The sequence below is a fragment of the Malania oleifera genome, chromosome 3 (assembly GCF_029873635.1).
Source record: "Malania oleifera isolate guangnan ecotype guangnan chromosome 3, ASM2987363v1, whole genome shotgun sequence".
NCBI classification, from domain to species: domain Eukaryota; kingdom Viridiplantae; phylum Streptophyta; class Magnoliopsida; order Santalales; family Ximeniaceae; genus Malania; species Malania oleifera.
Genome location: NC_080419.1, coordinates 1765001 through 1782174, shown reverse-complemented (window position 1 = coordinate 1782174; position 17174 = coordinate 1765001). Strand labels below are relative to the sequence as shown.

General features: G+C 35.0%; 1 protein-coding gene across 2 annotated transcripts in view; it reads left to right on the top strand.

Moving 5' to 3' along the window:
• Positions 1-326: 326 nt before the first annotated feature.
• Positions 327-17174, top strand: part of LOC131151697 (uncharacterized) — a 24578-nt gene continuing 7730 nt past the window's right edge. The window contains exons 1-4 of one of the 2 annotated variants that reach the window (XM_058103058.1): positions 328-492; positions 691-902; positions 2603-2689; positions 2833-2877. In XM_058103058.1, coding sequence (XP_057959041.1) covers positions 2636-2689; positions 2833-2877 — 99 coding nt within the window. In that variant the 5' untranslated portion in view covers positions 328-492; positions 691-902; positions 2603-2635. Of the gene's footprint in view, positions 493-690; positions 903-2602; positions 2690-2832; positions 2878-17174 lie in introns of both variants that reach the window. The other variant, XM_058103057.1, reaches the window with a different exon arrangement.

Genomic DNA, 17174 nt, shown 5'->3' with positions numbered 1-17174 from the left:
TTGATTTAATGCCTAAGTTGAAAGCACATTCTTATATTACATTTAATTTGTTAACGTGAGATTAAAATTTAGGCATTTATTTTTATTTTATTGTTTGATTTATTTAAAAATAAGAGAATGCATTTTGATGAAATATGGAATTTAGATGAATTTGAAAACTACCTACTCACAAAAATACGATATTTATGATAAAACTACTTAATAATTCAGACGAAAGATAGATTCTGCTTCAGTACTAAGAGTGCAAAAAATAGAGTTAACCCAAAAAAAAAAAAAAGGTTTGTTTATTTATTTATTTATTTTAATTTTTGCCAAAAGACAACGGACAATGTAATTTCAAGTGGGCCGGGCTCAATTAGAAATATCAAAATCACAACTCTTCTGTCTTCTCCCATTAGATTTCACGCTCGTAGCTCCGAGCATCCGAGGGTTCCTAGCCGTGCTGCAACTGCAAGTCTCCGCCTCCACAGCTGGCAACCCCACCATTCCTGGGTGAGTCTCTCTCTCTCTCTCTCTCTCTGATGTGTATTGATTGGTACCTGCGCGGGAGACTTCGGAGAAAAAGGATGATCTGGGAAGTTCTAGATATGACTATGATGTGTGTGTGAAGGATTTGAGAGTGTTGAGAAGTAGAGATGATGGGGCGAGGTTAAGGGAAGAGGGATTTGAATGGCAAATGGCTATTGGCAGTTGCTTTGTACGAGGCGTGCAGAAGCACAGGAAGAGTTCACAAGGGCACTCGCACTGTGACCTGGCTTCAGCTTTGCATGCCATTGAGGGCAATTGTGGAGAGTTCTTGGAACTAGGAAGCTATTGATTTGAAGCCTGGTCATATGGATGCTTTGTATAAATTGGGGTTGGCTTTTCATCGGCATGGGTAGGTATCGGAGGGCTACACCGAGGTATACTAGGTTTGCCTGTGAAGCGTTTGAAATTGTGTCAAATAGGATGGATCCCTCTTTCTGCTGTGTAATTTAAATTTTTATTGAGCATGTTAAATCCATTGAAAAATCAACAAAATTAATTCGTGAGAATGTGTTTAAGGTAAAACTTTGTTGCAACGAGAATTATATATATTTTTGCGTTTTATGGCAATGTAAGAATTGGGACTAAATTGAAGTTTATACTTGAAAGAAAGTAAAAATAAATAATTATATATGGGGTATTTCTTGAACATACCTTATTTTTTATTTTTTTATCTCGTAGTAATGTAAGAGATAGGGATAAATTAAAGTTATATGCTGGAAAGATTGTGAAGATAACTAATTTTATGCAAAGGTATTTTGTTTAAATGTCCTATTTTCATTTCATTTTGACTAATATTCAAGAGTACCACACATTGGAAAGGAATCGAAATTCAATTCTAACAATCTGTATGACAAAGCAAGTGTAATTGCATTTCAATAGCAATTTTATTCATGCCTCGAAATTCAATTCTAACAATCTGTATGGCTAACCAAGTGTAATTGTATTTCAATAGCAATTTTATTCACGCTTCAAATTTTTTTTTTTGCTCCCCCAAGTCTTGTGAAAATAAATGTGATAATAAAACAAAGCATTTTAATTTGTATTCCATGTTTCCACATGCAAACAGCATTGTCTTGATCTCCATGTTTAATTTTTTTAAGATTGCATTGTGGTCACTATTTCCACCTGCAGATAGCATTGTCTCGATCTTCATGTTTAATTTTTTTAAGATTGCATTGTGACCACTAACTGAAATCACTGCGCAAAGCTGTTAATGCAATTCAACACAGTGCATTCCAACATCTCACCTGTGTGACCAGATGTTGAGCTAGGTAGCTTTCAAAACACAAGCTTTCTCAATTGCTGTAAAAAAGCTAAAAATCTGTGCTGTCATGGTTTGATTCGCTTCTTTGTATTTGCATACTCCTTCATTTCGCTTTTGGATTAAGAAACTTTCAACTTATAAATGTATGTTAATCTCTGTGGAGATTCATTCTCAATGACTGAATTGTTTGTTCTATGCCAGCTATTTGTTCAATAAAAGGTCTCTTTGGTAGAATTGTTGATGGTGGATTGAGATTGTTTTCCTCCTTTTTGCACAATTCTATCAGCTTCTTGGCACCCCAATTTAGGGTCTATCTCATTGTGGAAAATAATTTCATTTCCAAATTTTTAAAGAAATACTAAATCCTATCCTTATTTTCAATTTTGTAACATTTGCGTAAGAAGTTAGAAAACATATTTTTTGTTCTTTTCTTTGTTATTCATCTAAATAAATGAAGTGGCTTTTTATGGTGTTTTGGAGATGTTTTACAAGTTTGTTTGTTTGTTTTTTTTTTTTTATAATAAATAATTTTAATTTTTAATCCAAGTGTTGGAAACTAAAAAACAAAGTGATATTTTTGTAATTTGTGGGAAGTTGGATATGAAATGTGAAAAATGTTTTCCACATTTAGTATTTCTTTGTGGCATGAAAAAGGGACTGTTGGACTTCTTTAGAATTTAAAGACAAACATAGTTGTCTTTGTATTTGAATAGTTTTCATGGTTTATTCTCAAGTTTTTTTTTTTAATGGGTATGATAGTTGATGCCTTGACTTAACTTGATGATGATGAATGATGATTGTCTCTCTCAGGCTCAGCTAAGATTTGAAAGGACTTGTGGAAGCATGCCATCCCTCCAAACGGCATTACCTCCTGAACTTGCAAATAATGTGATTAGAGTTAGTATCCTTCTATTTCTCATTGCTATGCTTTGATGTTTTTTATTTTTAAATTATTCTCTATATATTTTGTAGTACAAATTGCATCTTATTAAATAAGAAATTTACATTATTGAAATCCCTAATGCATGCTTTTCTTTTAGCTTTATCGTGAATGCCTTCGAAGAGCACGGTTTATTGGTCATCGGGTATGTAGAATTGTTCTGCCTCTTCATAAGCTTTGTGGATATTTTAACCTACTCTATTTTGTTCGTTTTGATAATTTGATTATGTTTGAGCTGTATGGAGATGAAATTTAGGACAAAACATTTATATTTTCAGGATTGATTTTCTTCCTTCTAAGCAATCAATACATATTATTCTCTCTTTTTTTTTTCTCTATGTTGAATTTAATGGCCAATTTTAGTTATGTTGTTGATATGTATATGTAATATTTGTATGGATTTGTTAATGAAGCCTTGTTCATATCTTGAAATTATGTTGTGATAAGAGTTGGTGATACAAAGCTTTGATTCTTATTGTATTTTAGACTATTCTTATGAGCTTGAGTTTTTTGGGAAAGCGAAATGGTGAGTTTGAGGTGATGTGTCATTCGTTGTTGTTTTGTACAGTGACATCTAAAATATGGGATATGGTGTTAGCACTAGTTGAGATTTCTTTGGTGGTGCCTTCTTTTTGAAGGATATGTTGTTGTCTTGGAGGTGGTTGTCCTCAATCTAAGAACAAAAGTTTCAACTTTTTGTCGTTGGCAATTATGCATATGGTGTGGAAGGAGTTAAATATAAGAAAATTTGAGGGTATTGGCTACAAGGCTAAAGACTAACATTCTTTTTACCTCATTTTAGTGCCTGCAAACTATAGCATGCTATTGATCCCTTCTCTCTATTTTTTTGTTTTATAATTTTCTTATCATTTGGGAACTTTATTTTTATTTTTCATCAAATTTTCTTATTTTTTATTTTGTGTGTGTGTGTGTGTTACATATATATTGTTTATAAATATTTGACTCTTGAACTTTTAGCAATATTTAAGAAGGCTCAATTGTGACTTGCTTGGAGGCTTGATGAAGCATGCCTAAAACGCTTTGAGGCTCAGTTTGAAATACCAAATTCCCATATAGTCAACACATTACACATTGAAGCACATGCATTTGTACGAAAGATTGGCCTTTTACACCTTTTTAGTTGAGGCTTCTGCATTTTGGTGTGTGAATTCAAGTTAGATTTGGTTGGAAAATTTTTGCTACATGTTTATTGTAATATGAATTGATTTCTAAAGAACTTGAACCTCAAACTTCCTAAAATAATTGAGAGTTGCGTCCTAGATCCTGAAAATTATTTAAACTTTGTAATGTTATAAATATTTCATGCATTATTTACTTAATGAATTATAGTTAATTTTTTTGAATGGTCAATAGTAGTGACCTTCAGAGAGTGATCGATTTGTTTACCATTTAATGGCCTTTGGAGAACACTTGATTAAACCCATAACCCTAATTGAGTTGAGAGCCACTTGAGCCACAAGCCACTAGATTGTTTCGTGATTCTGGGTCTCCGGAGTGTTGTGGGCCTGTTTCTCCAGCAAATTTGGTTTCATGACTATAGATCACGAGAGCGGTTCACAATTCTGATATGCAGCAATATCCCTTTCTTGTGTTGTTGATATGAACAATACTTTGTCCATATTGAAGAATAGCAAAGACTATTTGCTTGTCAGGTAAGAAGTTGTTTTGGGTGGGGAGGACATCCTCAGTTCGGGTCGAATTAAGACCTTTTGCGCTAATCATCTTGGACCCTTAGTCTTTTGGATTTTGGAGTTTTTTGGGAGAAAGTTTTCTTATATCTTACTTAAGAAAGAGGAATTCCTTTGGATTATTAACTTACTGAGGTGATTTGTGAAGGAAATCGAGGAATAGACGAGCTTAATCGAGGAAGCTTATATCTAAAGGTGAAGGCACTTGGGTCTCGATCAAATTGTGATCCAATGATAAGGGTAGATTCCTTGGTTTAGAAAATGGGATTGTGGGAGGAAAGCATAACATTCTTTGTGTTCACGAGAGTAAGAACATTGAAGGTTGGGGGAATCTTTTTTAAGCTCTACTGCAACTTTCCTCTGAACATAGCAAGGATATTGCCATTAGATGCTCAGACTATGGATTCTTAAACATAAAAAGACATGAGAGGTTGGCGACGGAGCGGATTTGGGGCTCGAGACTGTTAGAGAAGCACACCTTTGCAGAAGTCGTCAACACGTGCTGACGAGGGAGAACATTGGTTTGGGAACAAATGATGGTGAATCCTGTGATTTCTGGAAAGGTCTTTAACTTCCCTACCTAGTCCAAATATTAAAATTGCTTCCAAATATAGTACTTGGCTTGGGAGAGGGAAGTTTGGGCTTGATACTAGTGGGCCTCTTAGAATAGCCACTAAATGGGTAATTAAAGAAAAAGGGGGAAGCTGGTCAATCCTTGTCAATAAGGGTGTTGGGCCTATCACAAAAATAAGAAAATAGATGCAGATACCTAGGCATAAGAGAGCAGTAAAGAAAACAATAATGAAGTTACAAAGGACAGAATTGTTGTAGAAACTAAAGCAACTCTTATAGAAGTTAGCCTACAGGTAGATGGTTCCAATGAGCATACTCAAAAGAATTTAACCTCAAAGGATAAGATTGTGCTTCCTAAGGACCCTATTTCAGAATTAGGGGGGAGAAGGGTGAAATAGCAGAAGTGGATGCAAAGCTTTCAAACGATGTACCTCCACAAAGGGACAACTCAGAGCATTAGGTATTTATTTCTACTTAGCAGAAAGAGGGCAATTCTTCTTCCGAAATTGATTAAAGTTGCAAAAATAAAAGGGCCATATTTAGTTGAATATGAAGGTACACAAATAGACGAGTTCAGTGAGGACGAGAGGTGCTTAGATGCAAATGATGATCTAAGCAGTTTTTGTGATTTTGATTTCGGCTTGCTAGTCAATCAATTGAGTGAGATGAAGATGGTAGGAGGAAGACAATTGGGAAGAACTTGTTGTAGATCTGCGCTTTAGCAAAAGAGTAGAAAAATATTTTGGAGCAAGAAACAATTACATATTCCTTAGCTTACACAAGATGAGAATTCTTTATTGTCCTCTGATATCGGACAAGAGTTAGAAAGTTCTGTTAAGCACAAGTCTGATTAGAGTAGAATTTTGACTTATGAGGGGTTTTTGCCCCTTGCTCTTATTCTTAATAAGGTGGACGTTGTTATTGGTGCTTTAGGTGTCGGGAGGGGTAATGACAAGGAGATGACGACTCGAGTAGGCAATCTGAATTCTTTGGAACCTTGAGAAGGTATTCTTCCTCTTCTTTCTCGGCCCTTTTTTTCTTTTGATTCTTTATGCCACAATGAGGGAATTGATGGGGGGAGTGACTTTGGTGTTGGATGAGAGGTTAGTGAGAGGGACTATAGAGACCTAGAGCTCCTAAATGATATGCGGTTGAAGTTAGTAAGCCTTGCCGGAGTTGAGTTAAGTTAGGGACGAGTCCAAAAACTTATGAGACGAAAAAAAAAAAAGCCGCAAAAAGATTAAAGAATTTGGTTTCTTCCATCAATTATGGGGGAAGGAAGGGGATAGGGAGAGAGGGTAAGTGTGTTAGATTATGATGATTATTAATTGGAATGTTAGTGGTTTAGGGGATGCTAGGAAGAGTAGCTTGATAAGGGAATCCCGCAAAATAATTCCCCTGATATTGTCTTAATTTAGGAGACTAAGCTTAAGTTAGTTGATGGGAGGTAGTTGGAGGGATTTGGGAAGGGTGGTGTTGGGATTGGGTTTTCCTACCCTCTTGGGGATTGGTGGGCAGCATTTTAATGTTTTAGGACACAGTCTATTACTAGAGTGGACAATCTAGTGGGTTTTCTCTTGTTTTGTCTTGCTTGAAAGAGATAGGGGTCAATGGTGGATTTTCTCTGTGTATGGTCCTTTTATGCTTGCTCTTATGGGATTTTTTGGGATGAGCTTTATTTTTTTTTTGGTTTATGCTCACCTAGGTGGATTGTGGGTAGTGATTTTAATGCAGTTAGGTTCCCTTGGGAAAACAAGGTGGGGTTGTAGGGTTAATGCATCTATGCAGAAGTTTGATTTGGTTATTAAGGAGTGCGGGTTGAGGGTTCTTCCCCTGGGCGATGCCCATATTACTTGGTCAATGGGTGGGGCTAGGGAGGTGGCTAGTAGAATTAACAGGTTCTTGTTTTCAAATGAGTGGAAGTAGGAGTTTCCTAATATTTCCCAGGTAATATTTACCTAGATCCACTTATGATCATTTTCCTATCTTATTGCAATCTAGGAAGGTGCCTTAGGGTATGCTGCTTTTAGGTTCGAGAATATGTGGTTAGATCATGGTTCCTTCTAGACCTTGGTTTGGGTCACATGGAGTGAGGAAGTGGAAAGGGGTTGGGAGGGATTTAGATTTATGAAGAAATTGAATAGGTTGAAAGAAAAAATGGAGGTATGTAATAGGGAGGTGCTTGGAGATATTAGGTTTTAAAAGTCTATTATTCTAGGAGATTTGGAAGAGTTAGATCAAAAGGAAGAAAGCATGACCATTTCAAGGGAGGAAGATGCTAAAAGGGTTCCTCTAAAAAACGAATTGGAAGAGCTGATCTTTAAGGAAATGAGAAGCTAGAAGATGAAGTTTAAATTGGTTAGAGATGACGATTGTAATTCTAGATTTTTTCATAGAATAGCCAATGGAAAAATGAGAGAGAATTTGATAAAGGAGATGGAGGTGGAGAAAGGGGGGGGGGGGGATTATTAACTTGGATTCTAGTAGAATTGCCTATGAGATCACTAATTTTTATTGTAATTTGCCTAGTAGGGAGGATGAGAGTAGATTGATGGTGGAAGGATTAGAGTCCGATCCTTTGTTGGTAGGATAGCTTGGTTAGAGGGATATTTTGAGGAAGAGGAAGTTAGGGCTACAATTTTTGGAATGGAGAGGGATAAAGCTCTTGGGATGGTTCTAATTTAGCTTTTTATCAAGATTGTTGGGTGGTAGTGAAGAATGACCTAATGAAGGTTTTCAATGAATTCTATTGGAATGGGGTTTTAAGTAAGAGTATTAATTCTATTTTTATCATTTTGGTGCCAAAAAAAATGTATTTCTATCAAGATTTCTAATTATAGACCGATTAGTCTAGTATCTAGTGTTTATAAAACAAACACTAAAGTTCTAACTAACGGGTTAAGTGTGGTGCTTGATAAGATTATTTCTATGGCCCAAAGTGCATTTGTGGAAGGAAGACCGATGCAATCTTGATTGAGAGTGAAACTGTTGAGGATATTAAGAGGACGAGGAAGGAGGGGTTTGTATTTAAGTTAGATTTTGAAAAAGCATATGATAGAGTGAGTTGGAACTTTATGGATAAGATTTTTGTGAAGAAGGGGTTTGGAGAGAGATGGCATAGGTGGATGAAAGGTTGTATGTCTAATGTGAATTTTGCGGTGATGAGGATGAGAATGGCTGGGCTGGACTTAGTGTAGTCTTGTTACCACATGGGCGTGACTCCTTGATACTTTTGACAAATTTGGGCAAGGGTGATCCTTTTGCCCTTTGAGATCTCCACGTGTGTGACACCTAGCCTCTAAAAGGTTAAAGTGCCTCAATGTATGCTTTTGCATTTTGAAACATTGATATTAAGAATTTGAATGGTTTAATGACAAATTTGTTGTGGGGTGCTTGATAAGACTATTTCTAAGGCCCAAAGTGCTTTTATAGGGGGGGGGGGGGGACAAATTGTGGGTGCCATTTTAATTGTGAATGAAGCTGTTGAGGACATTAGGAGGAGGAGGAAGAAGAAGGGCTTCATCTTCAGGTTGGATTTCGAATAGGCTTATGATAGAGCGAGTTGGAGCTTTTTGGATAAAATTTTTATGAGCAAGGGGTTTGGAGAGAGATGGTGAAGATGGATGAAAGGTTGTATGTCTAACGTGTTTTACTCGGTGATTGTAAATGGGGAGCCTAAAACTTGGTTGGCCATGAGAGGGATTTGATAGTAGCGAATGTTTCAAGTAGGTTGGTTGATATGGCGGTGGATAGAGGTTTATTGGAAGGTGGGGAGGGAGAATATTACAATTTCACACCTTCAATTCACTGACGAGACCATCTCTTTCTTGGAGGATCACATGCCTATGCTTTTTTTTTTTTCTTTTCCAAATATTTTGGGTCTTCTCCATATTTTTGAAAGGATTTCAGGGTTTAATATTAAGAGGGGGAAGAGTGGTATCGTGGCAATTAACGTGCCTACAAAGCACGTTAAAGGTTTATCTTTTGAGATAGGGTGGGTTGAGTTGGATTGGCCTTTGTCTTATTTAGGGGTTCCTTTTTTTTTTTTTTGGGGGGGAGGAGTTAATCCTAGGTTAGTTAGCTTTTGGGGTCCAGTAGATGAGAGAGTGTCCAAGCGTCTAGACGGGTGGAAGGGAACCTATTTTCCTTGGGAGGTAGGGTTACTCTAATCCAGGCGTGATTTTTTAGTATCCTATTGTATTCTCAGTTTGTAGGTCTAAATAGGAGGGAGGTTTGGGTCTTGGAAATTGGTGTTTAAAAGCACGGCTCTCTTTGCCAAATGACTTTGTCTGTTCCCTTTAGAGGATTCTTCTTTGTGGCATAGAGTTATTAAAATCAAGTTTAGGCTTGATGGGAATGGGCGGGATACCAATTTGGGTTCTAGATGTTGTTTGGAAAGTCTGTGGAAAGCTATTTCTTAGATTTACCCTCTCTTTATTTCCTATACTAAATTTGTGTTGGGTAAGGGGTGTCATATTTGTATTTGGAAAGACCTTTTGGTTGGAGAATATTGTCTTGTCCACCTTTTTTCTTGCCTATTCTGATTGAGCTCAGGACAAAATGATTCCATTTCCTCTTTACTTGTTGATCTGAATGGTCCTTTACCTTCTTTGAATTTTTGTTTTAGGAGATCATTGAATGATAGGGAAACAAATGAGTTATCTTCGTTGTTGGTTCTATTGAATAATTGTCGGGTATCTTTGGAAGCTGATAATCAATCTTGGCTCTTGGATTCCTTGGGGTCTATTCTTGCAAATCTTTTTGTGACTTCGTTGTCAGCACTAACTTTTACTTCCCTCTACAAAACTATTGGAAGGCCAAAATCCCCCCTAAGATCAAAGCTTTTATTTGGTTCGTTAATAGGATAAATACTAATAACCTACTGCAGATTAGGAGGCCTTTAAATGCTCTCTCTCCGGATATATGTGTGCTTTGTATTATCTTCTTATAATCTGTTCCGCATCTTTTCTTGCATTATAATTTTGCATGGAAAGTTAGGAATAAGTTATCTAGTTATTTTGGAGAAAGTTGGGTTTATCCAGGGATAGAGGAGGAGTTTTTGGCAATATTTTTTGTTGGGTTTGGGAGGAAGAAGAAAGGAAAAGCTCTATGGATTAGTGCTCTATTTGCAGTATTTTGGGGTTTTTTGAAGGAGCATTACTTGCGTGTATTTTCAGGGAAGAAATTAGCATTTTTGTTGATGTGGGAGAACATTCATTTTCTATGTGGTGCGTGGGTAATGGTAATTTCATGGGATATGCTTCTTAGATTTTCAGCAGGATTGGCTTTCTCTGTTGATTTCTTAGGATGTGCTGATTATTTTGGGCTGTTTTTTTACATCTTTTGATTTCTTATTTTGCTTTCCTTGCAGTTTCTCAAACTTTGTTAAGGAGGCGTCTCTTCTTCTGATTGTACATTCTTATTCTATCTAATGAATTTCTTTTGTTATATAAAAAAAAAAACATATTTGTTGTGTTGCGCCAACATAGGGCATAATGTGATATTTTGTAGGATGGCACTGCATTTAGATTTTTTAAAGTGGTTTCAATTTATGTTTAGTAGTTTTTGCTTTCGGCTTTTAATTTGGAATTTTATTTAGATGTTATTGTTATATATTATGGATATTTATTTATTTTTAGATGTTTTTGTTAGTAATAAAATTCGTGCCTTGGGCTCTTGCTTGGTTACTTTGGTAATTCTATGATCATTAGTTGTTAAAGACTAATTATCTCTATTAGCCTTAAAAATCAAACCCAATCTCCATGACCATGGTACATGACTTCCACCTACAACCAAGAAGAAAAAGAAAGCTTGGGAGTCCCCTAATGGCCTCCAAGGGCCTTCTCTGACACTCAAGTCAGAACCAAGGAAGTATGAAGGAATGGGCAATAGTGTAGAGTGTGTGTGACAGAGCTGTTTTATTTCCCCTTTAGAGCCCCTTTTTGTAGTAGTAGAGACCTGCTTTGTATTATAATACTAGGTACTATTAACTCAAAAGGAGTTACAAGATTTGTCTCCCTTTATTTTCTTATACCCTACTTAGGGATTATAGACCCCTTATTAGCACCGCCCTCTTTAATCACCTTGAATCATACCTCAAGAATCTGTTTGGTCTCCTTAATTGTAAATATTTTATGCATCATAAGTTGCCCCCCACTCCTCAGCCTTGAAATTATTTTTCAAGGCTAGGAGTAATTTGTAATTTTTTTTTAAAAAAAAAACATGTATCCAACTTGCCTTTGAGGCGAACAATTGAGTTTTAGAATCACTAAGCAGCCTAACAGAGCTGACAGGCTAGCTGGTATGTTCATTCTTCTCTCTCTCTCTCTTTATTTCTCTTTCTTTTTTACCTAAATTGAACACATCTCTTTGAAAGCAGACCAGGAGGAGGAGTTTTTTTTTTTTTACCTACTAGACTGTTGATTGCTATTGATATGAGTGTAGCTCATTTATGGATATGAGTAGAGCTCATTTGTTGGCATGAGTAGGGTTCGTTTGTCTATGAGTAGAGCTCATCTGTTGATATGAGCAAGACTTATCGGTTTATGTGCAGAGCTCATTTATTTATATGAGCAGAACTCATCTGTTTATTAGTTGAGCTCTTCTGTCAATGTTGATATGAGAATAGCTCATTTGTCCTTGGTCATTCCAAATTTCCAACAAGCGGGCCTATTTGGTATGTTGAACTAGTCTTGCAGTCTTTTAGGCCATTCTTTGAAAGATATCCTTCTGCATTCAAGGATCACTAAGAAGAGAATGCCGTACCACATTATAATGAGGTTACCTAATGTGACTTTTTATATTCTTTTCTAGATTAGACCTTGTTAGCATGATTAAAAGACTATTCAATTCATCATATCATATGAAAATAAAAATCCTTTGCAATCCAATAAATAAATTACCGCCATAAATCAAAAGCTTAGTGCATGTTGAACATACTTGGGGTCCTTGGTTATCTGGCCTCTTGAGGCCTTGGAGTTAAGATATTTCAGTTTAGGGCTAATTCCATTCCCGCTTTTTTTTTTTCCTCGACTCCTTTAGGTCATTATAGTCTTGTGTTAGGAATGCTTCTTCTATCCCCACAGTGGGTGCCAATTATAGTTAAAAAAATGAAGGACCGCAATTGAGTATCTGCAGAAAAAACCAAGGCAATTCTTTGTGGCTGAGTCATTCCTCAATTTTGGGGGTCGATCAAGGTGCCCCTCTCTTTCTCTATCTCTCTCTCTTGATTACAAGGATTATCATAGGGGAAGCAAACTTCGCACAGGCGATGCCCAACTATTGACACTAAAAATCAAACCCAATCTATGCGTCCACAATATGTGATGATCACTTGGAACCAAGAAAAAAAAAGAAAGCTTGGGAGATCCCTGATGGCCTTTAAGGGCCTTCTCCGGCACTTAAGTGAGAACCAAGGAAGTATGAAGTAATGGGCTACAATATAGAGAGCGTGAATTATGAGATGTTTTAAGCCCATTCTATAATAGTAGAGACCTTGCCACTATTCATACTAGGGCAAAGGGAGGTACGAGAGTGATCTTTATTTTCTTTATCCTACATAGGGGTTATAAACTCTTTATTGACCATCCCTCTTTAATCATCTTGAGTTATACTCATGGTTTTTAAATCGCGGTAGTGGGTAGCGTAACGTAACAGTAATGGGTGTAATGGGAAGCGGCAATAGCGGATGTTACATAACGGGAAGTGGGTGTAACGACTGTGAATTTTTTTTAAGCACACACAACCTTGTGCATTTTAGCGTACTTGCACGTTTTAAGCTTTTAACCCTTCTTAGAAAGAGTTTTAGTATATTTTGGATCCTTTAGTTTGACTAACTAAGTTGTTTGGTAAGGCAACAAGTTTACATTAGTTTTAAACCACCATTGATAGAAAAATTACGTGTGTGTATTTATATTTCTCGTTGTTCTTATCTATGATAAATTCTTATGTGTGCTAAATTAATTAATAAAACAAAATACGTTATACACTCCATTAATCTATTATACACATAAGACATACGAATAATACAAATATAAAATAACTAGAAAAAGAAGAAGGTTGAAGTTGAAAAATATAGGACATAAATATCAAATTACTTATATTATTAAAAGAAAATATTTTCCTAACAGGTGAAATTGTTAATTAATGCATCTCTTGTGAGTATTTAAAGAAATAGTAAATTTTGTATCATTGTCAACCTCATTATAATCTTTTCCCCCTTTTGCCAAATGGTATATTGAGAATGATTTATGAAAGAGAGGGAAAAAGTGAGAAGAAAAAGTAAAAAGTAAAAGAAATTTTTGGCGTAACAGCTCTATAGCGGTTACGTAACGGCCGTAGTGACCTTTACATAACGGTCGCAGTCCGTAATGGCTGCTACAGCCATGATTTTTCTTCCCACCGATTTCGCGGTGTGTAACGGTATCAGTAACTCAAAAAACCGTTGCGTAATGCCGTTATTTAACGGTCGCTATTTAAAACCATTGTTATACTCGAGGGAAAGACAAAGGGATTCGTTAAGATGTAATAAGGAATTAAAGAGGTGGTTAGCAAATGGCTTGTAAGCCTTGGGTAAAGGAGGGAATAGGAGTAGCGTAACTCTTGTAACTCCCTTAGAATTGAGGAGCCTATATTAACATTGAGAGGATTTTAAATTATGATAAAAATATAATTATTAATTAAATTCAAAATTTAATTTATTTAATGTTAATTTAAATAAATAAATCGTTCTTGTTCAATCGAGAATTGAATAACTAATATGTCATATTGCATAATTAAATAATTTATGGTTATTTTTAAATATATTTTTAAAAAAATAGTAATATTTTTATAATTAAAAATTTAAATGATAATTATATTAATTTTATAATTAAAATTTAACTATTTTATACTAACTAAAATAATATAATATTATTTATTAACAATAATCCTATCGTTAATGTATATTTATATCATATGATTATCACATTAAATTTATGTTAAAAATAGCGTTAATAACTAAATTTAAATTTTTAGTTTATTTTGTTAGACGTCATAGCCCGTGGAGTATATACGTGTGCCCCGCAGCGGATATACAATGTAGAGTTAGAGGGGGGGGGGGGTGAATGACTCTTTTCGCGTATTAAAAATTTCTCTCTACAAAGCAATAGTCGTGGCAAGATGACAAGCAATTATATCACAATATACAAAATATAAATCATGCACAAGACAAATAGTAAAATAAAGAGTAGGGAGAGAAAAGCTTAACACCGGGTTTTAATATGGTTCGGCACCAAACTTACGTCCATGCCTTAGCACCAAGCTAAGGACTCCACAATCCACTATAAATGCTCATTCCTCAGCGGAGCAAGCCTTACAATTCGGGTACACAACCCTACTCTCAGGAACAAATCCCTACATGCTCACAAAGAGCTTTTGGCTCACAGAGAACCCTCTCCAAAACGGTTCACAAAGAACCTTCCAACAAATGGTTTATAAGGAACCTTACAAGATGATGGAAATACAAAGGATGCTCCACAAATGAGCTGATATAAATTACAACCCAAACCTAACACACTCTCTCAAGGATTGTATCAAACAAGATTGGAGAACAAGAGAGTTTGAGCACTTTTGAATGAATGAACTAAATGCAAAGTGCCTAGATTTTGTAATCAAAGAGATTTTTCACTAAATGCTTGTATAAATCACTAAGACCATACTAAACAAGTCTATGAATTTGTATTTATAGCCAAAAACCCCTTATAGTTGTTAACTAGTCGTTGGGAGCAATTCCCAAACAAAACTAGCCGTTTTCTAGCCGTTGGTGTTTTGTCACCGTCCCAAACCGTTAACGGTTTTTCTGGGCTTTCTGAAACCATCGACGGTTTCATGCATACGTCAACGATTACTCCAAATAAGAAAAAGTCATCAACACGAAAGTTATGGGATTTTTTCTTAACTTTCCATAGACACCAAGATCGTCCTATTTGGACTTTTCTAACAAAAGTTATGCCCCAAATACCGAAAAGTGTTCAGGACTCAAGGCTACACTATGTTAAACGACGATTGCTCGGTTTTTCCTTGTCAAGAAGCCTTTTGATGACTTAAAACATTCTTGGACAAAAGTATATGAAATATATTAAGTCTAATAAAGTTTAATACTTGTCCAAATGAGTTTCCCCTTAAATATAAGATATCTTGTTTGATAAAATACATTTGAAAGCTCGTTTTGATATCTTATATGTCAATATGTCCTTCAATGAAAATATGCTTGACTTTTTGAAGCTTTTGGATATAAGACTCATTTAGATAAAATTGGGACTAAGTATGAAGATGTTCAAAATACCAAGATGTTGAAAACTTGTCCCTTTGGAAAACATATTTGAGCTTAAGATTCTTTTAACAAACTCTTTGATTTTAACTTTGAAAAATATGAATTGAGTTTGTGACTTTTAATGCAATCCTATAAACTCAAGTGTCCTAATATGCATGCATTGGCTCAACTCTTGCTCAGAAATCATGCAAGAAACACACCTGCAAGAGTTACAAAATATTCCTAACTCACACAACCCCTATTACATATAAATTAACAATTAATCTTCCGGTTGTGCTTGGGTCCTTTCGAGTACGTGTTCTTTTGATATTCCTATTTGCACGTCAACTCGGCCTGATCTTTGCCTTTGATCCAGTACTTGATGTACGAGTACCTGTACTAAACATGATCTGCAAAGATAGGAAAACACTAGGAACAATATATAGGTTAATATCATCAAAACACTTAAAACAATGATGGTGTAGCCAACAAGGCTAACATATTTAATGTTAATTTAAATTTATAGATGACTTTTTATTCATTCTAGAATTTAATTATATTTTATTAATAATTAATAGGTTATAATGCATAGTAAAATAATATATGGTTAATTTTTAATTAAAAAATTTATTAATAATTATGTTAAATGTTATTTTAATTAATATTTAAATATTTTTATTAATTACAAATAATATACTATTATTTTTGATTAACAATAATCTTATTCTTAATTTATATTTAAAACGTATGATTGTCATATTAATTTATGTTAAAATAAAATTATTAATTAAATTAGTACTTTTCTTTTTTAATATTAATTTAAATTAATAGATGGTTCTTCTTCTTAATACCGGAATTGAAATACGTTTCATTAATAATTAATATATTATAATGCATAATAAAATAGTATATGACTATCTTCTAATGTATTTTTTAAATTATAAAATAACCACTAAATTTTCTTATATTACAAAATTGACCCTACTTATGAACAGTGCCACTTATAAGTGGGCAAAAAGCTATCTTAGATTAGGGGTGGCAAAATGGGTTAACGGGTTGGGTTTGGGCAGGTTGTAAATGGTTAGGGGTTAAACGAATTTAGGTTCGGGTTGACCTGTTTATTAACGGGTGACTAATATGTAAACTGAAACCTGCCCGTTTAAGAATATAATTTATTTATTTTAAAAAAATTTAACCATTTCATATAAAATGACATTTTTTTTTAAAGAACTCCTTTATTTTATTTATTAATATCTAAAAAAAACATAAAATGTAAAAAATAGTACATCTGTTTAATTAATATATATTTTTTTAAAAAATGATTTAAATTTTTTAAAAAAAACATATATATAAAATATGCATAATGCATTTGAGATAGTTGAGAAACGGATAGAGATGGGTGATGGCCAACTGCACTTAAAAGCGCAAGAACGGAGAACCCTAGCCTGCTAGCTGCCTAGCGCCTGCTCCTTTGGAGTGATGATGGCCAATCGCACTTCGTAATGAAAGAACGGAGAACCCTCGTCTCGGGCCTTTGTCTTTGTTTACGGTTTATAGTTTCACACTTCACAGAAATCTCAAATTAGAATCACAGTTCAGGGTTTCAGATTTCAGGGCATTAGGATGATTAGGGCAAACAATAGCTGCAACACGCAATAGCATCATTGCAAGTTTGCAACAGGAACATTCGAGCGCGAGTAGACAAGTAGGTGGAACAGGGTAGGGTACTAGGGTTTTGCCTTTCCTTTCCGTTTCAGGGTTAGCCAAAGGCGAAATTGCCAAAGAGCGGAAGAGGCTAAAAGACTGAAGAGTTGGTTTGGGTTATTGGGTATTTGGGTTATTATATATATATAGCAAGATAAATGGGTT